At 38.8% G+C, this 19,780-nt stretch overlaps 1 protein-coding gene across 3 annotated transcripts in view; it reads right to left on the bottom strand.

The window, feature by feature from the left end:
- Positions 1-10,340, bottom strand: part of ICE1 (interactor of little elongation complex ELL subunit 1) — a 34,325-nt gene extending 23,985 nt beyond the window's left edge. The window contains exons 1-7 of one of the 3 annotated variants that reach the window (XM_039329250.1): positions 10,125-10,340; positions 5,759-5,817; positions 3,541-3,575; positions 2,579-2,597; positions 2,101-2,212; positions 1,334-1,410; positions 283-320 (exon numbers count right to left, since the gene is read on the bottom strand). In XM_039329250.1, coding sequence (XP_039185184.1) covers positions 283-320; positions 1,334-1,410; positions 2,101-2,212; positions 2,579-2,597; positions 3,541-3,575; positions 5,759-5,817; positions 10,125-10,217 — 433 coding nt within the window. In that variant the 5' untranslated portion in view covers positions 10,218-10,340. Of the gene's footprint in view, positions 1-282; positions 321-1,333; positions 1,411-2,100; positions 2,232-2,578; positions 2,598-2,802; positions 3,576-5,758; positions 5,818-10,124 lie in introns of all 3 variants that reach the window. The other 2 variants (XM_039329252.1, XM_039329253.1) reach the window with 2 other exon arrangements.
- Between the last annotated feature and the right edge of the window lie 9,440 nt (positions 10,341-19,780).

Genomic DNA, 19,780 nt, shown 5'->3' with positions numbered 1-19,780 from the left:
TCTGAAGAATGTTAAGAGCATTTTAGCTTTCCACCTTTTTCCTTTATTAATGTTGATAATTAAGACAATGGATAACATTAGTAAATGGATCCTTTAACCCTCTATATACTGCATAGCACTGCATTAAATATATTTACATAGGGATGAAAATGAGATGAGTTTGAGAAACAAGTTCAATTTTATGGCCAAAATCTCTTTTTGTGTATTTCAATATCTTTTCCCAATTATACATTTGTGTTATGATTATGAAACATAACCCAGCAATAATAAAGACTAAAATACCTTCAAGCCTTTTCACTTTAATTTCTAATTTTTTCTTTCTGGAAGTATAAAAATAAACAAAATTTTAAAATACATATGTGAAAAACGAGCAAAGAACTTCTTCAATATATATTGTTGGTTTTGTTTAATTTATGTAATCTATTATGTTTAGTTCAAAATTGCATTTTAGATTTAATACTATTTCACAATTTGGTTAGCTTTATGAGCTGTTGCCTGCCCACAGTCTTCTTTATGGATAACAACAATTGGATTTGTGGAACCATTAAAAAAGGGATGTTGTTCTGTAAGGGTGAGTGAAGTACCTATTCTTTTAGCAGCAAAGCAACCATGTCATTTGAAAATTTTCAAAAGCTACTCTGAGCTATCTGCATGTGTTCCATATGCATACTCACTTTGTTATTCTGGTGGTACTACTGGAAGTGTTATCTGTGCATGCTCAGAGACACACTTCAAGGACAGATGCTTTGCATGTGTTAGCATGCTTTATTGAGGGGTCCTTTCAAATATTTTGCACATCCCTATTTAAAGACTGCTCACAGCATAAATAAACTCATCAAGAGAAACAGGAAGGAAAATTGGGGAGAAAACTTGCTAACCTGGTTGGCAACTAGCCTGAGATATTTGCTTCTCTGAACTAGTGGAGGGTACAGAATTAAATCTACTTCTCTCACCAAGTAAAAACTATTTGGTTACACAATCTTCACAGAAGAGGAGGCAATCTACGCAAAAAGGGATTGAGTCATCAGAAAGTCTCCATTTTGCATGGAATAGTTCCCTAAGTGGTATGCTTCCCTTTATAGGAATTGCATTTCTTTTTCTATAAAAAATTGGCATATGTTCTGGTCTCGCTAATGTAAAAGAATATTAACCAATTCTTTCCTTCTTTATCTAATCTGTCAAGGAAGGTCCATCTCTCTCTCCCCCTCTCTCTCTGTCTTTCTTTTTACCTCTAAAATTATAGGAAGAGCTTGGATGATTATTTGAATGTTTAATTAAAAAGAAGGCAAATGCAGTTCTACATCCATTAGTTAGTTCCATTATAATGACTCACACACTGTCACTTTTATCCATTTCTTCTCTCACTCGAACATATTCCAGTTGAGTGTCTTGGTATATCTTAAGTGAACTCTAAAAAAAGACGACATGAATACATTGTTGATCTATGTATGTATAAGCATATAGATGGAAATTTCTGTGTTCATATATCTTTTGGACAATTCATCTATGTTTATTAATTGATACTATGGCCCTGCAAAACCTCGCATTACTATTACTTATCAGCGATAAGGCATTAACATGTTTATTTTTTAATTTGGTGCCTATGGTGGCCTATATTAGTTTGTCAATGTGCATCCCAAAAGCATTGAAGTGTTCATGCTACATTTAAAGATGGGGCAAAAGGAGGCCTGTGGAACTGCTAATGAAATAAAAATCCATGACTAAAGTCACCCATCCACTCACTAATCTTCACTGGTAACAGTCCTCATGGAATAGCCTGTATGTTCCTCACCAGAAGTCCAGCAATGTACTAGGCATGAGATGATGCAAATAATATACAATCATAATTACAGAGTTATAATTTAAAGCTGCTAGCCAACAAATGAGTGCAAGCTAACTTTTCAAGTCCTAGTCTTCTTTACTAAACATGACTTACTACGGGACCAAGGGATGCAAATTCCTAAGTATTTTTTTTTTAACCAAAACTTTATGCATAGATTTCCAGGCACAAGTCACAGTCTGTTACAATATTAAAAAGAACAAACAAAAATGCAGTGTCTCTAAATAATATGGATCTCTATTTCAAAAAGAGAAAGCTACCCTTTTCTCTTCCAGCTCTGCTTTTACAGATCCCAGCTCTTCTTGACACTTTTCCAGAGGTGATATTTTCTGGAACATTTGTTCCACTTGGTGATGAAGCGTATTGTTTTCACTGAAAGGGACACAGGAAACTTTACAGAAAGAAAACATGGCTTTAAAAATATTAGAAAAACAAAAGAAAACAAAACTTAAAACTCAACTGAAATTCTGTTTTGTGCATTTCTTTTGTCAAAGGCCCAAAGAAGCAATAAGCCAGAATATCCTACACTATATTCAAAGATTAATTGTCATGCTATGACATGCTATTTTGTCATGCTGTATTGCTTGGGGAAGAGTCACACTATAACAACTATTAATTGTTTTTCCTGGTCTTCCTTTAATTCTTTATCGGTAAATTCAAATTTAACATACAACTATTAATACCCAGAAGTTCAGACAACTCCGAACAATGGAAAATTGAATTAGAATAAATTCTTACCTTTTAGCAAACTGAAGCTGTGCTGACTTATTAAAGAAAACAGGACATACAGAATTATCTTTGCTACATATGCTAGAGCAAGAAAAAGGGGAAAAAATAAATTCTCTTAAAAGAGAACAGGTTTCTCGAAAGTGTGAATCCATAATAATGAGAGAAAGCATAATGAGGAACTTGGGGTGCTGCCTGAATTAAGAAATGAAGGTTGTTAAAATCTTAAAAGATACCTTTGAAATGGGAGAGAGAAGAATTGAAGGGAGATTAAATCCTATGACAGTACAGAATGAATTAAGGATCATGACTGTTACAAGCCAAAGGAAGGAATTCAAAGTTGACTGGTTTGATTAGGTTCAACATTTATTTATAAAATTCTGAAATCCCTTTTGGGACTTTTGGCTGACATCTGGATAACTAGTAGTGATTCATGGATTTGTGAATGGATAAAAGGTGGGTTATTTCCCTTAATCCCTGCTTCTTTACTAGCAGACATGCATTTTAAATTTGGTATAAAAGTATCAGCATTCAATGTTTTTAAAAAAGTTATCTTGAAGTCATCATCTAGCTTGATGACTGAAGAGCCAGAACACTACAATAATTAGTGGGTCTCACTTTATGGAGGCTTTGTATCAAATACCCCCTCCCCACAAAAACACCACACTCTCATTGTCGTGGAAACAAGACATATGCTTTCTACTAAAGTTGTTGTGGCCGCTGCTCCTTATCTAGCTACCTGATGCAACTCTGGGTAATCAAAGCCCAGGCAGATTACACCAGCAAGATTTCAGAAGTCTGAATAAAATACATAATGAATGAATAAAATGCATAGCATATGCACTTCAGTTTTCCCTCAAAATACTTCCATCACTTATTAGAAGTTTCCGACACCACTGCTGAAAATGCTAGAATTGAGATTTCCAACAATAAAGCAAGGCCCTGCAGTTTTTTTTTAATGCATAAAAGGATATCATCGCACTTTTGTTGGTATTTTGCGAGTAGGTGGCTGTAAGAAAAGAACAGGAGAAGGATTAGATGAAAGTCCACACATGACAAACAAACAAACAAGACAGAGTGCTGACTGGATTTTTAGACCAAAATCTAAACTTGAATACTGTTGTGTCTGATAGTTACAGAAAATGTTCTCTTATGTTTAGAAGAAGAAAAAGAAAGGCATTCTCTTTTCCTTTTGAGCAAATATAAGGTCTTTTACACAATATCTGACATCTGATTTCTCACAGCACACATTTTTGTTTTTATACAGTAAATGTATCCCCGAAAGTGGGGATGTGGATCTGTTTCACCCTGATGACTAAGCTGCCTCCAGGAAAGTATATCAAGGGCTGTAAACAGTAGAGGGGTGAGCTACACAATTGTGGGGAACTGCTCCCCATGTGCTTAAGTGAGCACATACTATGCTCATAACATCTCCCTCCCTCCCATCTACCTACCTACGTATCATTACTGTTGAGGGGGCTCTGCTGATGTTAATATCTGTTTCCTCTCCTTGCCTTTTACTCATAATTCTAATATTTCTGATTGGTTTTGTATTACTGTTTTTTACTTTTTTATCTGTCACATGAGACAGGACGCTATATGGCTGAATTTCCATAAAAGTCCTAAATTCACACTGCCCCTTTTCCAGGCCTGAGAGTTAATAGCCTTAGATAGCCTTGGGAATTGGGAAGACAAAATTTTCCATGCTTAACACACTGGAACTTTAGTCATCCCTTGTCACTTTCTACATATTAATTGGCAGAAACTGACATTTTACAGTGCAAAATTGAAATGCTAGATTGTGGTGTCCACAGCGTGTCCCCCAAAAGTGAACAACGTGAATGTAGCGATGTCATGATGCACACGCCATTCTTATATATTTGCATCCTAATGCAAAATCAGTACATACATTGCAACATCTGTGGCCCAATGTATGACTTGTCACCTTACTGTCCCTTGCCCTCTCCATAAAGATCCCTGGATGCTACATTACACTAGAAAGCAAAAAGTGGCCCTTTACACCACCAGACCAATCCCTGGGAAACCCATGGCTCATATGCAGTTCTCCACCATCTGAGATTATATTACAAACATTTGGCAGGAAAATGCCTGGTATCTGACAGTGTAGTTTCTTGGGTAAGGGTGAGGATGGGAAGAAAATTTTGCTCCCATTCCAATCTTTCAACCTGTTCACCTGACCAAATGTGTCCCAAATAGTTGCTCCATCCCTTCTAACAATGTTATTGTGTCACCAAAGACATTGAAATGGTATAACTGATAGGAGTGAGTTCTACCCAGGACTGACAAAAGGGTTGCCTGCTTATGTTTTAGGCCTCAGGAGGTAAAAACCAGCACATCAGCTGTGCTTGGAAAAAAATGATTTCAGTGAAAGTCAATTAGTGGTTGGTATAAAATGATTTTCAATGAGTATTCCTGTGAAAGTCTTTCCAAACACTTTTTGAGAATAGTCACAAGTATTCCATGTGAAAGACATTGTTATCATAACAGCAAAGTATACCAGGTTGACAACTTTGCCACACCATCTTCCACAATAGTGTTGGACATAACAGAACTCCCAAATTGTATTAAGATATACCCCAAAGTATTTTATCAGAACCTTATAGATTATAACGTGGATTATATTCCATGTTAGACTCCTTATACTCATTATGCCCAATTTATTTGTACTGTCACATACTCCTAGCCTCCCATCTAGTCCCTAGTTATATTCAATCAATGGTTTGTTGTTGTTGTTGTTAATTGCGAAGTCGTGTCCGACCCATCGCGACCCCATGGACAACGTTCCTCCAGGTCTTCCTGGTCTCTACCATCTTCTGGAGTCCATTTAAGTTCACACCTACTGCTTCAGTGACTCCATCCAGCCATCTCATTCTCTGTCGTCCCCTTCTTCTATTGCCCTCAATCTTTCCCAGCATTAGGCCCTTTTCCAGTGAGTCCTTCCTTCTCATTAGGTGGCCAAAGTATTTGAGTTTCAACTTCAGGATCTAGCCTTCTAAAGAGCAGTCAGGGTTGATCTCTTCTAGGACTGACCGGTTTGAACGCCTTGCAGTCCAAGGGACTCGCAGGAGTCTTCTCCAGCACCATAATTCAAAGGCCTCAATTTTTTCAATCAATGGTTTAGGACTACAAAAATAAATAAATGCTTACAGAAATAGATGAAAAGGTACTTACTCAGCATCAATTATTTTTTGTTTTAAAGCTATTAAGGCAGCAATGTATTTATTCAAATTCTGAAAAAAAGATGACAAATTATTAAGAATATTTATTAGAGCAGTCACGCTTTGAAAATGATTTAGAGGAAGTGTTTTGGACCTTGTACAATCTTTTTTCAGATGGGCTGCTTTAATCCACAGCAAAGAAGTGCAGCACTTGCACAGGTTCTGAACTGTTTTTATAAATCATTGTCAAGGTTTGCACTGTCATAAAAATATTTTACAAAACTATTATTCTATATGTTTGAGAAATATTTTAAATCAAACTAGATTTAAAATAGAAGCACTCCCATTCAAAGTTTTAATCTGCTGCAGTAATTTTATAAAAAGAAGCTAGACAGATTTAACATCATTATAGGTAAGATTATATTAGAAAAATAAGGTGAACCAAACTAAAAAATGCTATAGAAAAAACGTGAATGAATTTGTGAACAACTGTAAACAAGCGTGAGCTCTTTTTCTAAAGCTATCTATCACCACAACTTTCCTGGTCTCTTCTTGGTTCTTTCATTCATTCTTTCTTCATCTATTTATTTTATAATTTAATCCTTGTTAATTCTCTCTATAATACCAAACCACCTCGATGTACTTCTTTCACACTAGTTATTCACTTCTCTATTAAGCTTTCTCAGTCATTTAGCATCCATTTACTGTTCATCCTATTTCTTACTTTACTACACATGCTTAAGTACTCCATTCTCATAGTAATCAATCCCGGTTGTATTGTGAGGGGAGGATTAAGTGCTCAGAAAGAAAAATTGATATGGGAAAGTTTATTACTATAGTAATGGGAAGAAGGAGGTAATTGACGGGAGTCAGATTATAGAATATTGGCTGTTACTTATCCCATCTTTTAGTCCACCTGCCTCCTAGAATACGGGAAGCTGAATTCCCAGTATTTGGCCTCAGGCTGCTTTTAGTGAATTCATGTGTAATAAGACCTTGTTCAAAATACTTGCTTAGGGATCATTACGAAGATTTTGCATGTATAATGGAGAACTGTTTGGGCAAGAATAAAGAAGTCCATATCTGACATATGTCTCACTTTTGGTAGTTTAGCAGCTTTGACATAATGCTGGGATGGTGGAGGCTACAGTAATTTGAGAACAGGTTGCCCAGAAAATTGCCAGCATCTGTGCTGCTGCTTTCTTCCCTTCTCTTTAAGCCCTGTCCCCAAGGACAACATGGCAAGGTTAACCATAAAAGCTTTCCTGTGAAATAATTGCACTTGTGGGGGAGAGACAGGGAGGAGTGTGTAAAAAAGTAAAACAGTCTAAAGCAGCCAGAAAGGAGTGTTTTTCTCTAGCACTACTCACGAGGAGTAGTAGGCAGAATAGCAGAAGTTGTAGTAGCAGTGGGGAAGAATGAAAAATACCAATAGTGAGTAATAGTTATGTAAGTGCTTGTGTGTGTTGTCTAGAAACGTGGGTTGTGATTAGCTCTTTTGGTGTCTTGAACCCACCAAATTGGATATAGTTTAAAAGAACTTGGGACAAGTACTATGGGAGATAGTTATCAGGTGCTCTCTTTTTGACATGACTGGATGTGAGTAACTATTTGAAACTGGGTTGTGCAGACAGGCTGAGTATACTGCTGATATGTTATCCACCCTATTGTTCAGCATTATCAGTTTTTGATAATTGTTCAAAGTTATTTTTGATTGGAGCAGCATAAAAGCCACAAAAAAAAATAATAATTCAGGTTTAATGCTGGATTTCATCTTTGATGCTACTGCTGGAAAATACTAATCTCCCAGTCCTTGTATATTTAGGTAGTTCTCAACTTACAACTACAACTGAGCCCAGAATTTTGGTAATTGTAAGTTGTAATTTTGGTAGTTGCGGTCATTATGCAAGTCACCATGTGATCTGATTTGACTTTGCAACTATTTTTTTGATGCTTGCAAGGTTTTTAATTTTTTTTTATTAATTTATAATAGAAAATACAATGTACATGGACTTTAAGTGAACCATGAGGTTGTTCAGCAAATCCAGCATATGCAATGGGCAGAAAAATGGCAAAAAATATTGCAAATTGCAGACTTGTGTCGTAAATGCAAGCCAGTTGCCAAACGCCCAAAATACAATGACGTGAGGGTAGAGTATTAGTCCCCTCCATACACACACTAATAAAGCAGAGGAGTTATGGGACAGGCCTTTTGAGTCACTACCCTATCATTTTGTAACAGCTTACTTCCAAAGGCCAACATAACCCCTACAGCAGGGGTGTCAAACTGCCGGCCCACAGGCCAGATGCATCACGCCAAAACCACACCCACCCCACTACCGGCAATGGGAAAAAAAGTTGTGATACTTCGCAACACGCCATGTGACATCAGAAGTTTGACATCCGTGCCCTACCATCTATTTTCAAGAGAGAAGGAAGGTAAAAATGCTTTTGTTTTGTCAGACATGTAGAGTACAAGGGGCGTTCCTTAACCTTACAGTGTGAGGAATTGTTGGATTAAGTTCTATTTTAATTAGACATCTGAAATTGATTTTTGAATTGTCTGTGGATATTTGATTTATTAAATTTTTACTGTGATCCATCTAGACCAGGGGTGTCAAACTGCCGGCCCGTGGGCCAGATGCGTCACGCCAAAACCGTGCCCACCCCATTGCTGGCACTGGGAAAAAAAGTTGCGATATGTCACGACACGTCATGTGACATCGCGAATTTGACACCCGTGATCTAGACTCTATGATTGGGGCTAAATTGGGTCAATATAGGGAAGAAAGGATAAGAACAAACATATAAACAGATTTATGCTTAAACCATATATTCAAAACAAACAGGCCTTTTTCTAAGCAGTTATTCACCAGTTACATTTCATTCTTATGTTTTTCTCCAAATGATACAATTACTTTTTCTGTTTCTATTTTTTCCCCTTGATCACATTCATTTACAATGTTGCATAATTTCCCCCAAATTCATTTCTTCTACTACCAATTCATTGCAGATCACATAAAACTACTGCCATCTTATAGATTTCTCTTTTCCTATGAACCAAAACCATGACATCAATTCGTATCTTCTAACTTTTAGTCCTTTCATAATTAAACCTACATTTACTTCTTTACATGTATTCAACTTTATAATCTTAGACTTCCATTTAGTAATCATCATTCCCTAAATAAATCAGATATACAACTTATCTATTTTCTAATCTATTTTATCTATTTTACTTTTGTTCATTTTTCTCATTAAATCCTGTCCTTAACTCATGAATTTATTATTTTGATATTCAAAGTTACAGTCTTTCATGTACCATAGTAATCATCAGAAGTGAAATATCAATCTTTACTGACCATTATTGTTCTGATCAACTTTTACTTAATCCTTAGGAGCGCAGTAGTTCACATGGTTAGAACGCTGGGTTGACAATCTGCAAACCCAGGTTCGAGACCCAAGTGTTGCTGTGTGGCGAAGTGAGCTCCTGTCATTTGCTCCAGCTCCTTCTAGCCTAGCATGCAAAAGTGAATAGCTACCCCTTCAGTGGGCTCATTAATAGGATCATGAAAAGAGCCCCCAACTGGGTATCCCCAAGTAAGACTATACTTGGAATATTGCATCCAGTTTTGGTTGCCACAATGTAAAAAATATATTGAGACTCTAATAAAAGTGTAGAAAAGTGCAACAAAGAGGATTAGGGGACTGGAGTCTAAAACATATAAAGAATGATGGCTGGAATTGGGTATGTCTTCTTTAATGAAGAGAATGACTAGGAGAGACAGGACAGCAATATTCCAATATCTAAGGGGTTGCCATAAAGAAGAGGGGGGGTCAACCTATTCTCCAAAGCACCTGAAGACAGAACAAGAAGCAATGGATGGAAACCAATCAAGGAGAGAAGCAACCTAGAACTAAGGAGAAATTTCCTGACAGTTCGAACAATTAATCAGTGGAACAACTTGCCTCCAGAAGCAGTGGGTGCTCCAACGCTGGAGGTTTTTAAGACGAGATTGGACAACCATGTCTGGAAAGGTATAGAAAGAGTTTTCTGCTAGAGCAGGGGGTTGGACTAGAAGACCTCCAAGGTCCCCTCCAACTCTGTTATTCTGTTAAAAATGTCTGGACAGTGAACAGTGAGTGGACAGCTGACCCCATGCTGGAGGACTCAAGGGTATTTGGGAACTTCAAGAGAGCCCAGGAAAACCAAATAATTCATCACTCGAATTTGCTCCCCGCGCACTTCACTCCGTCCCTAAAATACCATTTTAGGGTATTCATTCAATAAGGCCGTCTTAAAACACGTCTGCCCCATTCGGTAAATACGCCCCCAGCACGACGGGTTGCAAGGGGCAAAGTCAGATTCAGAGCTTTACCTGCTGAAGGGCTCCGCAATTGGCGCAGGTTGTGGCCGCCTCCGCCGCGATCACCGCCGTGTTGGCCGCCGGCGGGGTCTCCCCGGGCATCATGATTCCCAATGCAGCTCAAGCGGCCCATCCGTTGCCCGTTGCAAGCCTCGGGCGGTGTCGGCAGCAGCGGTACCAGCAAGAATATTGTAGCGAAACCTCCCCGAGAAGCCAGTGCGACGCAAGAGGGAAGAAAGACCCTTCGCGGCGCTGCGATTAGCTGCCCTGCGCAGTGCCTGAGAAAAAGAAAAAAAAGGGCCCTGCAGCCAAATCGGCGGACTGCAAGTCCAGCCTTCCATGCAACCTTGACTTTCTCTTTCTCAAATCTAGGGCTGAATGTGAGACGCTGGTTTTCATAATGGGTGATGTTATCTCCGTAGTGGCGGTTTCTACTAAGTGGCAAACTCTCCCAGCTTGCAAATCATGCTGTTTTTGCAAACGGATAGCAGGATGGAAATACGACCAGTAAATAAAATTTAACTTTTGTATGTAAATGTATTTTTTAAATTTTAAATTAAAGTTCCCTATGTTTTGGAATATGACTCTTGCCATGCTTCTCGAGGGTCAGGTGCAATTTCCAGCCAAGAATAAGAGAAATCTGGACCTGCATCAAACAAAAGCGAATTTTTTAACCATATCTGAACGGGATCCTGAGTCTACAAAAGGACGGTACGACAGACGTCGTGTTCTGCTACGAGGGGTGCGAAGGGGACAAGTAATACCGCGGCAATCTAGAGGAGGAGAAATAATTCCAAACGAAAAGCAGAGACGAAACCCGAGCAGGCATGGAAGACTGCGCGTTAAATACGGATATCAACAGTTCAGTTTTTCCCTTCCTCTCCCCTTGCTCTTAGCATTTTTTTAAACTCCCCGTGCTTGATGAACAGTTCGGAGATCTCAATAGCTTGCAAATGTTTTGTGACCTTTGGGTTGGTCTAATAAAGATACTGTGGCAATACCCATTCTGAACTGATTTACAGATTTTGCTTTGGATTCATTCATTAAGCCCAGAGCAAGACAGTACATTTTAACCGAAACTGTAGGGCCACCCTTAGCAAAACAAAATCACAGGCAGAATTCATACAGGATCCAATCTGAGTCAGTCACTGGGACTAGAGGTTTATTCTTTCAAACTTTCTGATTCGTGCTGGAGCCCACCCTTAGGGAACTTCTCTCTCTCAAGTGCTCCCTGTGACAGACTCTGATTGGGCCCTGCAACGTTATCCTGGAGCATGTACGTTTGCCTTAATTTGTGAGGATTCGTACACTGCAATGCATATATTTTGTGTAAGCAAAATATATATTTGAAGGTATGTTGAAGAAAGGCTTTGAAATGACTCTGTGGAAGAATTGAAGCAGTGGATACAAGCCATGCTTCCAGAATGCTCACACCCAATTTCTCCAAATCCAGTCTACTTGCATTTTTTCTGGAAATCTGAAAGGAATTCCATAAATAATAGTAGAGTGCTTTTATTTTTGCCAACACCTTGTTTTTTTTAGCTTTATTCCCAATAATTCCATCTTGTATGTGAAAGCTGCAATAAAACCAATGGAATATTTCTATAATGAAGAAGAGTTAGAGGAATCAGAAGATTCCTCTAACTCTTCTTCATTATAAAAATATTCCATTGGTTTTTGGGACTATAATAATTCATAGCAAACTCTGCTTAGATGAATAATGACTAACAGCTGGAATCAAAAGAGAATTGATTAGTACCTGGGGTTTTTTTTCCAGACCAATTAGACGTTATCTTTCTGAGCATTTGTACTTACTTCTTGCACCCAAGTTAGTAATTAGCAATCATGAGAAGTAAATTGTGATTGTGTCCTTCTGACCACCTGTATACCTTGTTTTTTTTCCTATCTTGCACCCTTTTAGAAATCAGACATACCATGATCCTTGTCTATCCTGAGATCCAAATGATATGAGATACCCCTTGGGAAGCCTCATATCAATGAACTTTGCCATGATCAAGGACCCATAGTATGCCCCATAGGTTGGCAACAGTTACAGAAATTTGTTGCTCTTTGACTGCCTGGTAAATTAGATGTTAAAAGCGTTCTGTGACTTATTTTCAATAAATTTGCTAAATTAAAAAATGGTCAGGTTATTGCCCAGTCCAACTCTTTAAACTTTACCTTTAGTAGAATAAAATATCTGAATGGAAAAAAATGCACATTCCTCAGAATCTTTTACAATATCTTTATAATTGGGTTTCTTGATAAGCGTAAGATTCTTAATCATAAGGTGAATCTGCCCATTCAAAGATTCAAGCTGTGTTTAGGAATTTTGGGAGAAATCAGTGTATTTTGGAAACTGAAGCTTTGTTACAAAAAATTATTGTTATTCAGTTGTTTAATCTACTTTCAACTCTTGATCTGATGTATGTAATTTTGCCAGGATTGTCAAGCCCTTTTTTTACTATTGAATAATAGACAAATTTTTGCACTTTTACCTTCACTTAAAGATTCCTTAAGGGGTGTATATTGTGCATTTGTTTTTAAGATCTGACATACAATAATATCTTCTGGTGCTATGATTCCTCATTTTTTAAAAACAAATCATCTGGATACGCTAGCCTGGAAATAAAGATTGGGCAGATATGCCTTGCCAAACAGCAGTTATCAGTCTGATACCATGGTAATATTGGTCCTAAATGAATGATACTTTGCACATGATCAGAGATACTAGGTATTTCTTGAGGAAAAAGAATATATATTCAAAATAAACCATAGGATGGCTTAATTTTCAAAAACTAAATGTGACATTTGCATAGTGTTACCAAGTTGGTGTTGGGTCTTAGCAACCATACAAGGCTTTCTCCATGCTGATTGGTTCTCAGTCTGGTCCTTCAGGTTTTCCAGTAGTGTATTGATTGCTGCTCTAATTCAGTCCCTCCACCTTGCTGCTGGCCATCCTTTTCTCTGTTCTACCACCTTTCCCAGCATCAAAGTCTTTTCGGGAGAGGTATTCTTTTAACAATATGTTCCAAATGTGATACTTTAAGCATGGTAATTTGAGTGTCAATTGAGAGCTCTGATTTGATTTATTCTGTGATCCATTTATTTTCTTGCCTAGCCAGAGTTTTTTCAAGTTTCAAGTTTTATCCTGTTTCTTCAGAGTCCAAGAGTTCTGATCTTGGGAAAGATTGATGCATCTTGGCATATAAATATGTTTTCCAAGGTCTTCATGGCTATTAATTAAGTCTATGGTGTATTTCTTGACTGCTGATTCCAGAAGCTATCTGCCACTCCAATATCTTCATTGTCAATTTGAAGGCTGGTTCCTGTACCTGTCATTAATTTGGTCATCTTTATATTTATCTTAATCCCATTTTTGTTTCAGAGGGCTCCCTGACTTTCATTAATAGAGTCTGCACATCACATTCCTTGTAGAAAACTGGCAGGCAGTGTCAGAAATCTTCCTTCCTTCCTTCCTTCCTTCCTTCCTTCCTTCCTTCCTTCCTTCCTTCCTTCCTTCCTTCCTTCCTCCCTCCCTCCCTCCCTCCCTCCCTCCCTCCCTCCTGCTTTCCCATTGACTTAATAAAAAAATGGGCACTGCATGGGTTAAGGACGATATGTGAGGTTAAAAGAGTTGGAAAGAGTGTGTGTGGGTTCATGAAATATGCCACGAGAATCAAAAAGGGCACAGGGTGCAGCCATGGTTTGGGAAGTATATACAAGAAGCGATATGTGGGTCAGAGAGGGAATGGTTAGGAAGAGCATGCAAGAATGATTGTAGCTTAGAAAAACTTTGTGTAGTGCCTGAGAAGCTGTGCAGGTTGGGGAGAACATGCAGAAGTATGGCATGAATTGAAGGGCGCACAGAAGTATAGTGCAAGTCAGAAATGTTGCACAGGGTTGCTTGAGGGAGTACTATGTAGGTTGGGAAGAGTGTGGGTGTGTGTGGAGAGGTGTGAAAATTGCAGTGGGGGAGACTCACCCTGAGTAACTTGCGACCTTCATTGCTGGCTTCCTCATTTCCTGTCAGAGACTGTTGGAAATGAGGATGATGTGACCAGGGCTTTTTTTTTGTCATAGAATGCCCAGAACGGAGTTCCGGCACCTTTTTAGGATGGAACCTTGTAGGCTAGGCAAGGCAGGTTGTATGACATATGTGAGTTCTGGCACTTTTTTTTTTTATATAAAAAAAGCACCGGATGTGACTATGGTTGACTGTGGCAGCATGGTGATACTGAAGCAACAGCAATGTGGTGGGTGCTGAAGTGGCCACAGCTTCTCGAATTTCATTTCCATAGGAGTCCTGGGTCATGGATTTGATGGTATTCTGTAATTTAGTTCATTTGAGATATGTCGATTCAAAACTTGTTGCCCTGTGATGCACTATTTCACCCAATTGAAAATGACAAATAGATATGAGTGTTTTAGTAGTATATAGATGTGCTCAACATCGTAACATGAAAACAGGCTGGCTTTCTTCTTCCATCGTAGCTCAACCTAGAACTTCCACATGAACAGTGCACAAACTGTTGTAGAGTTAGCTCCTGCCTCCATTTTTGGTGTTACAATTGAATTCTTCTACTTCCTTGTACCAATAATATAGTCAGTTTGACTTCTGTGTTTATCCATGTATATAGGCTTCCTTTTGATAGTTGAGAAACTGTGTTAGCAATATAGAAATAATGGATTTGACAGAAATGTATAAGTTGTTCTTCTTCTTCGTTTCAATTTCCTAGGCTATGCAGTACTTCTCAAGGTTATTTCTTTGACATTCCAGTTTCCAATAAGAAGCAACACATTACTCATAGTAAAAAAAAAAAAAAACAACAGAACAATGTGCCCTACTAGTTTTCCAGGACCACTTAGCATGCTTTGACACCACAATAGTTTGCTTTTGGACTGTCTGCGGATAGGACCCAGGAACATGGTTTGAGAGTGCGTCTGTTCCCTTCTATTTGGCCACTTTCAGAAAGTTGTGCTAGGGGCTAGTTTGATACTTATGCTATTGCTCTATGGCAGGGGTGTCAAACTCAATTTCATTGAGGGCCGCATCAGCATTGTGGTTGCTCTTGGGGGGCCAGATGGGTGTGGCCAGGGTGGGTGCGGCCTACTGGGTGGGCATGGCCAGCTCAACATTGTTCGTGTCAAGGGTGCCTGTGGGGGCCTGGGCAGGAGTGGGACAGATCTGAGGGTCTTTGGCAGAAGGGGGTGGGATCAGGGCAAGTGCCAAGGCATGGTGCATTTCTTCATTCCTCACAAAGAGTGACACCTCCCCAGCATGCACCCAGGGGACGGGGACGATGCGGCAGGGGCTGGTTCCTCGCTGTTTCCAGACGGCCTTGTGGAGCTAAGACTGAATGTGTTTCAGCATAGATGGCCACCACAAAATTGTACATTGGCTCCCGGCCAGCCTGGGCCAGGGCCAAGGCAGAGGGAGCCGTTCCCTCACTGTTTCCAGGATGGCTTCGTGGGCCACATGAAACCAGTTCGCAGGCCGCATCTGCCCGCGGGGCCTTGTGTTTGACATATCTTCTCTATGGTTTCCCACAGGCAGTGGCATCTATAACATATCATAATGGCAAGAAAACGATGTAGCTTCTCAATGCTTGAAAGCATGCATGGGGCATTACTTTTCAGTTCATTAAAGCATTCGCAAGTTCTGCATGTGTGTTTCAAGGTGGAAAAATTATTAGTAAATAGAAAAATTCAGAAATTCAGAAATTGAAATTGTAAAATTTTATTTGTTTTAATGTTTTTGTCTTTGGTGGGAGACAAATGAAACAGATAAAGTAAGAAAACACAAAGAACATTTAATTAATAGGTTTTTATTTGTAGCAGTTTGAAATAAATAAAAGTTTGAAATTCCAGACAACATACTGCAGATGGCACCAAAGATTGCTCCAGAGCTCCTATTCAGTATTATAATAGCATTGTTGAAGTAGCATCATGCAGAAAATGTTGGGGCAACCTGATAACTGTAATACAGGAAATTCCAGTCCAATAATGGTTCTCCTATCAGTCTACTTCATCTCATAAATCTGTATCTAGAGAGAATTGTACATTATTATCTCTGTCAGTATTATCATAATGACTTTATCATATGCCCCTTAAAGCAGGGATATTTGAAACATTTACTGATAGTAATTAACTAGCTTGGAGGAAAAATGATGCTGATAGTAAACCTGTTACATAAAGATCTTTTAAACGGAAAAAAAGGGGGGGGGAAGCAAGCAAGCAAAGAACCACTAACAAGACTGAATAACTATACCTGATAGCAGTCTGGCAAATATCTCCTTCCAAGTGTAGGCATTTATATTGTTGATAACAAATGGTAATTTACTGCCACATTCTGTGTCTGAAATAGACTATTGAATTTAATAAACCAAAATGACAGGAAGAACACATTCACTGACAGAATTACACTAACTGAACGTTATAGTATTATAGTCCTGGAGATATATTATTGTTCTCTGAATCAAAGATCACATTAAAATGGATTTATACTGTACTCCCAAATCTGGAAGTAACCAAAAGAGAAAATGTGATTATGGATGATTTTGGTTGAATTCACATTGACTGAATATACATAATTTACATAATTTGAGAAAAAATGTTGAAGTGTTGTTGAGTTGATAAGATGGCACAGAACAATTTAATATTAAGTTGCGGCCAAGATTAGCTTATGGCAAAGTTGCCCAACCTTTCTGGCTTTGCAGACTGGCTGGGGGTGAGGCAGTGAGAGGGGATGGTTCTGCACGAGTGGCGGGCATGCACACCTACTGCTCACGCAAATGGACTGCGTGCACTCATGCTTGTCTGCTGTTCATGCAAATGGAGCATGGGCGCCCACACTTGCCGGCTGCTTGCACAAGTGGGAAAGGGCATGCACACGCCTGCGCTCATCCACCACTTCCAATGCCCGGCTTCAAAGGACTCAAGGCCCTGTAGTGGGCTGTAGCCTGGGGGTTGGGCACCCCTACCTTATGCTAATATAATGGTTGTAGAATCACTTGGTTCAGTGATACAATATAACAAAAGCTGAACTATAGATGAATGAAAAACTGATCCCAAAGTTCAACGAAATCAGATTTATCCATTTTTTTTTAAAACGAGAGGATTGGTTGAAAGAAGAAAGAGGACCACTTGAATTCTGGGGTATTCATTAGTGCTGCCAAAGTTGAAAATGTCCTGGCAAAATTTCTGCAATGCTTAGATTTCTTGGCAAACATAAACACCCAGTCTATAATTTCCATCTCCTGCTTTCTCTTTCTACCCCCCCCCCTTTTTCCCTTCCCTCACTACACTTCAGACACTGTCTTGGTATCTTTTCTTGGTATTGATTTTCCTTCATTAAAAGTTTGGATACGCAACAGAGTTAGGCAACTTACTTTCTTCTGGAAGGAAGAGGATAGAAGGAAAGGGGGATCATAGGCCTAAGTTGATCCACTGTTTTGCAACTGCTTTATGTGCTGCTGGATTTGGGGGGGATCTTCCTATATCCGTGGTGGCGAACCTATGATGTGCGAACCTATGACAGGTGGCATGCAGAGCCCTCTCTGTGGGCACATGCACCATCGCCCCAGTCCTAGGCCTTCACTGGATTTTATAAAACCTTTTCACTTTAGGCCTCCACCGCTGTGTGCAAAAAAAAGGTTCAATCAATCAATTTCAACTTCTCGCGGGAAAAAAAAATCTCACAAAGTTGGAATTGATTGATTGAACTTTTTAGTCCCACCCAGTCTGCCGTTACCACTGCAACCACGCCCACCCAATGGGCCACACCCGCCCGGCACCCGACGATACATAAGTGGGTTTTGGGTTGCAGTTTGGGCACTCGGTTTCTAAAAGGTTTGCCATCACTGTCCTATATCTTCACACAGTAGTCCAGTCCCAGAATATATTTTACTTATTAGAAAGACATCATTTCTTCAGTAGGAACTTGTAGCATCTTCTAGAATCATGCAACCATATTTGTGCTAAAGCAATGGTAATGAAACTAAGTTTATATCATTGTAATGATGGCTGGATGATGCTCTATAAATGGTGTAAGTTACTAGTGTGGAAATAACCAAAGTATGAACAAGCTGAATAAATGCTAGTTTAGCTAAATAGCTGCCAAGAAAAAATATTAGTTTTTAAGTAAGCTTTGCCCAATGAGGAAAATAATAAAAAACCCACAACCCTTAGCAAAATGAATGTAAATCTGTGATAAAATCAATAAGAAATTTGGTGGTCAGTTTGTTCAAGACATAACAATAACCCAGTATTTATTTCTATTTATCAGGAGAAGGAAGGAAATACACCTGAAAGTATTTCCAGATACAGGAGCTTTTAGTGCTACTAGCAAAAAGTATTATGAAAAGCTATTTTTTTTCTTTTTCAATGGAAATAGACAGGAATATGGGAAAGTTATAAGAGAAAATGATGTGATTCTGGCTGCCCTATTAGAATTCTTTCACTGGGGCACAATAATTGTAGAATAAAGCCTCATTTTGGCTTTGTTGGCTAAGATCTGCTGAGTTCTTCAAAAAGTGCATAATTTTTGAGAGCTCTGTTATCTATTCATATTTGTTGAGAGATCTATTAGCTATAATAATTAAATGGATCATCTATGTTCAGAAGTAGTGTACCTGTGAATGTGAGGCCATATAGTGGGAGAAAATGCCTTTATTCTTGACTTTGAACTTCTTCAAGAGGTCTGTTTGCGCTGAGCAATGTACTGGAAGACGGCTCTTCAGCCTGTTCTAAGCAAACACTTCATAGGTTATGTTATAATGCATACTGGAACAGTATCCCTTTTGTGAGATGATCCATCTCACATTATTATACAACAACAGTCCATTTTGAATCTATCGGTTTGGTAATTCAGTAATCCCACATGAATGATACATCAGAGCCTTCTCTGGCCTCCAACTATGACTCATAATCAGTGCAAATTGCTCTTATTCCTCCAGGACATTCCACAAACAAAATTACTTTTTCAGGAGATACTAAAACTATTTTAACAACTATGTCACTTTGTGTAAGTGACATAATACCCAATTGTAAGAAATAAAATGTGGATAGGCTTAATATGACATTAAGGAAAATAAGAGTCAATTCCCTGAGTATCCAATGTGCTTTTTTTGTCCCTAGTTGCCACCATCTCTTGCCATCATCTTTATTTCTGAGGATTCCTATGAGCTTCCCATACAGAAATTCCTATATAATCATTTTACAGGTCCAATTGCCCTTTATCATAAATACCATGAAGGATACCATTTTCAGTGGCTGCTACTTACTACCAATGGTCACCAGTTGTGATGCCTAGGCTCTTCCTCACACTTGAATTAAAATTCTATCCACCAGTCCTTTCAGAGAACTATAAAAACAAAGTTTATTGCCCTCATTAGTGTTGTTTGTCCTGTCACAGGTGCTTCCTTTCACCATAGGACACTTCAAGGTCAGTTCCTAGGGCTTTATTTCCCCCCTACCCAACATAATCAACCAGCAAAAAAGATTCAGTGCTCTATTTAAGGTAGGCTGAGACAAGATTTGCTTGTCAAAACTTGCTTTGGTTTTATGCAAGTATTTGGCTTGGGTGCCTTCAAAGAGAGCACAGTTCAAGCTGAGCCAAGTACAGTGGGAAGAATTGGATTTTTCCCATTACCTGAAATAGAATAGTC

This window comes from Crotalus tigris, unplaced genomic scaffold (assembly GCF_016545835.1).
Source record: "Crotalus tigris isolate CLP2741 ecotype Arizona unplaced genomic scaffold, ASM1654583v1 scf7180000024391.5723578, whole genome shotgun sequence".
Classification (NCBI taxonomy): Eukaryota; Metazoa; Chordata; class Lepidosauria; order Squamata; family Viperidae; genus Crotalus; species Crotalus tigris.
This window is presented reverse-complemented; position numbering and strand designations above follow the sequence as displayed.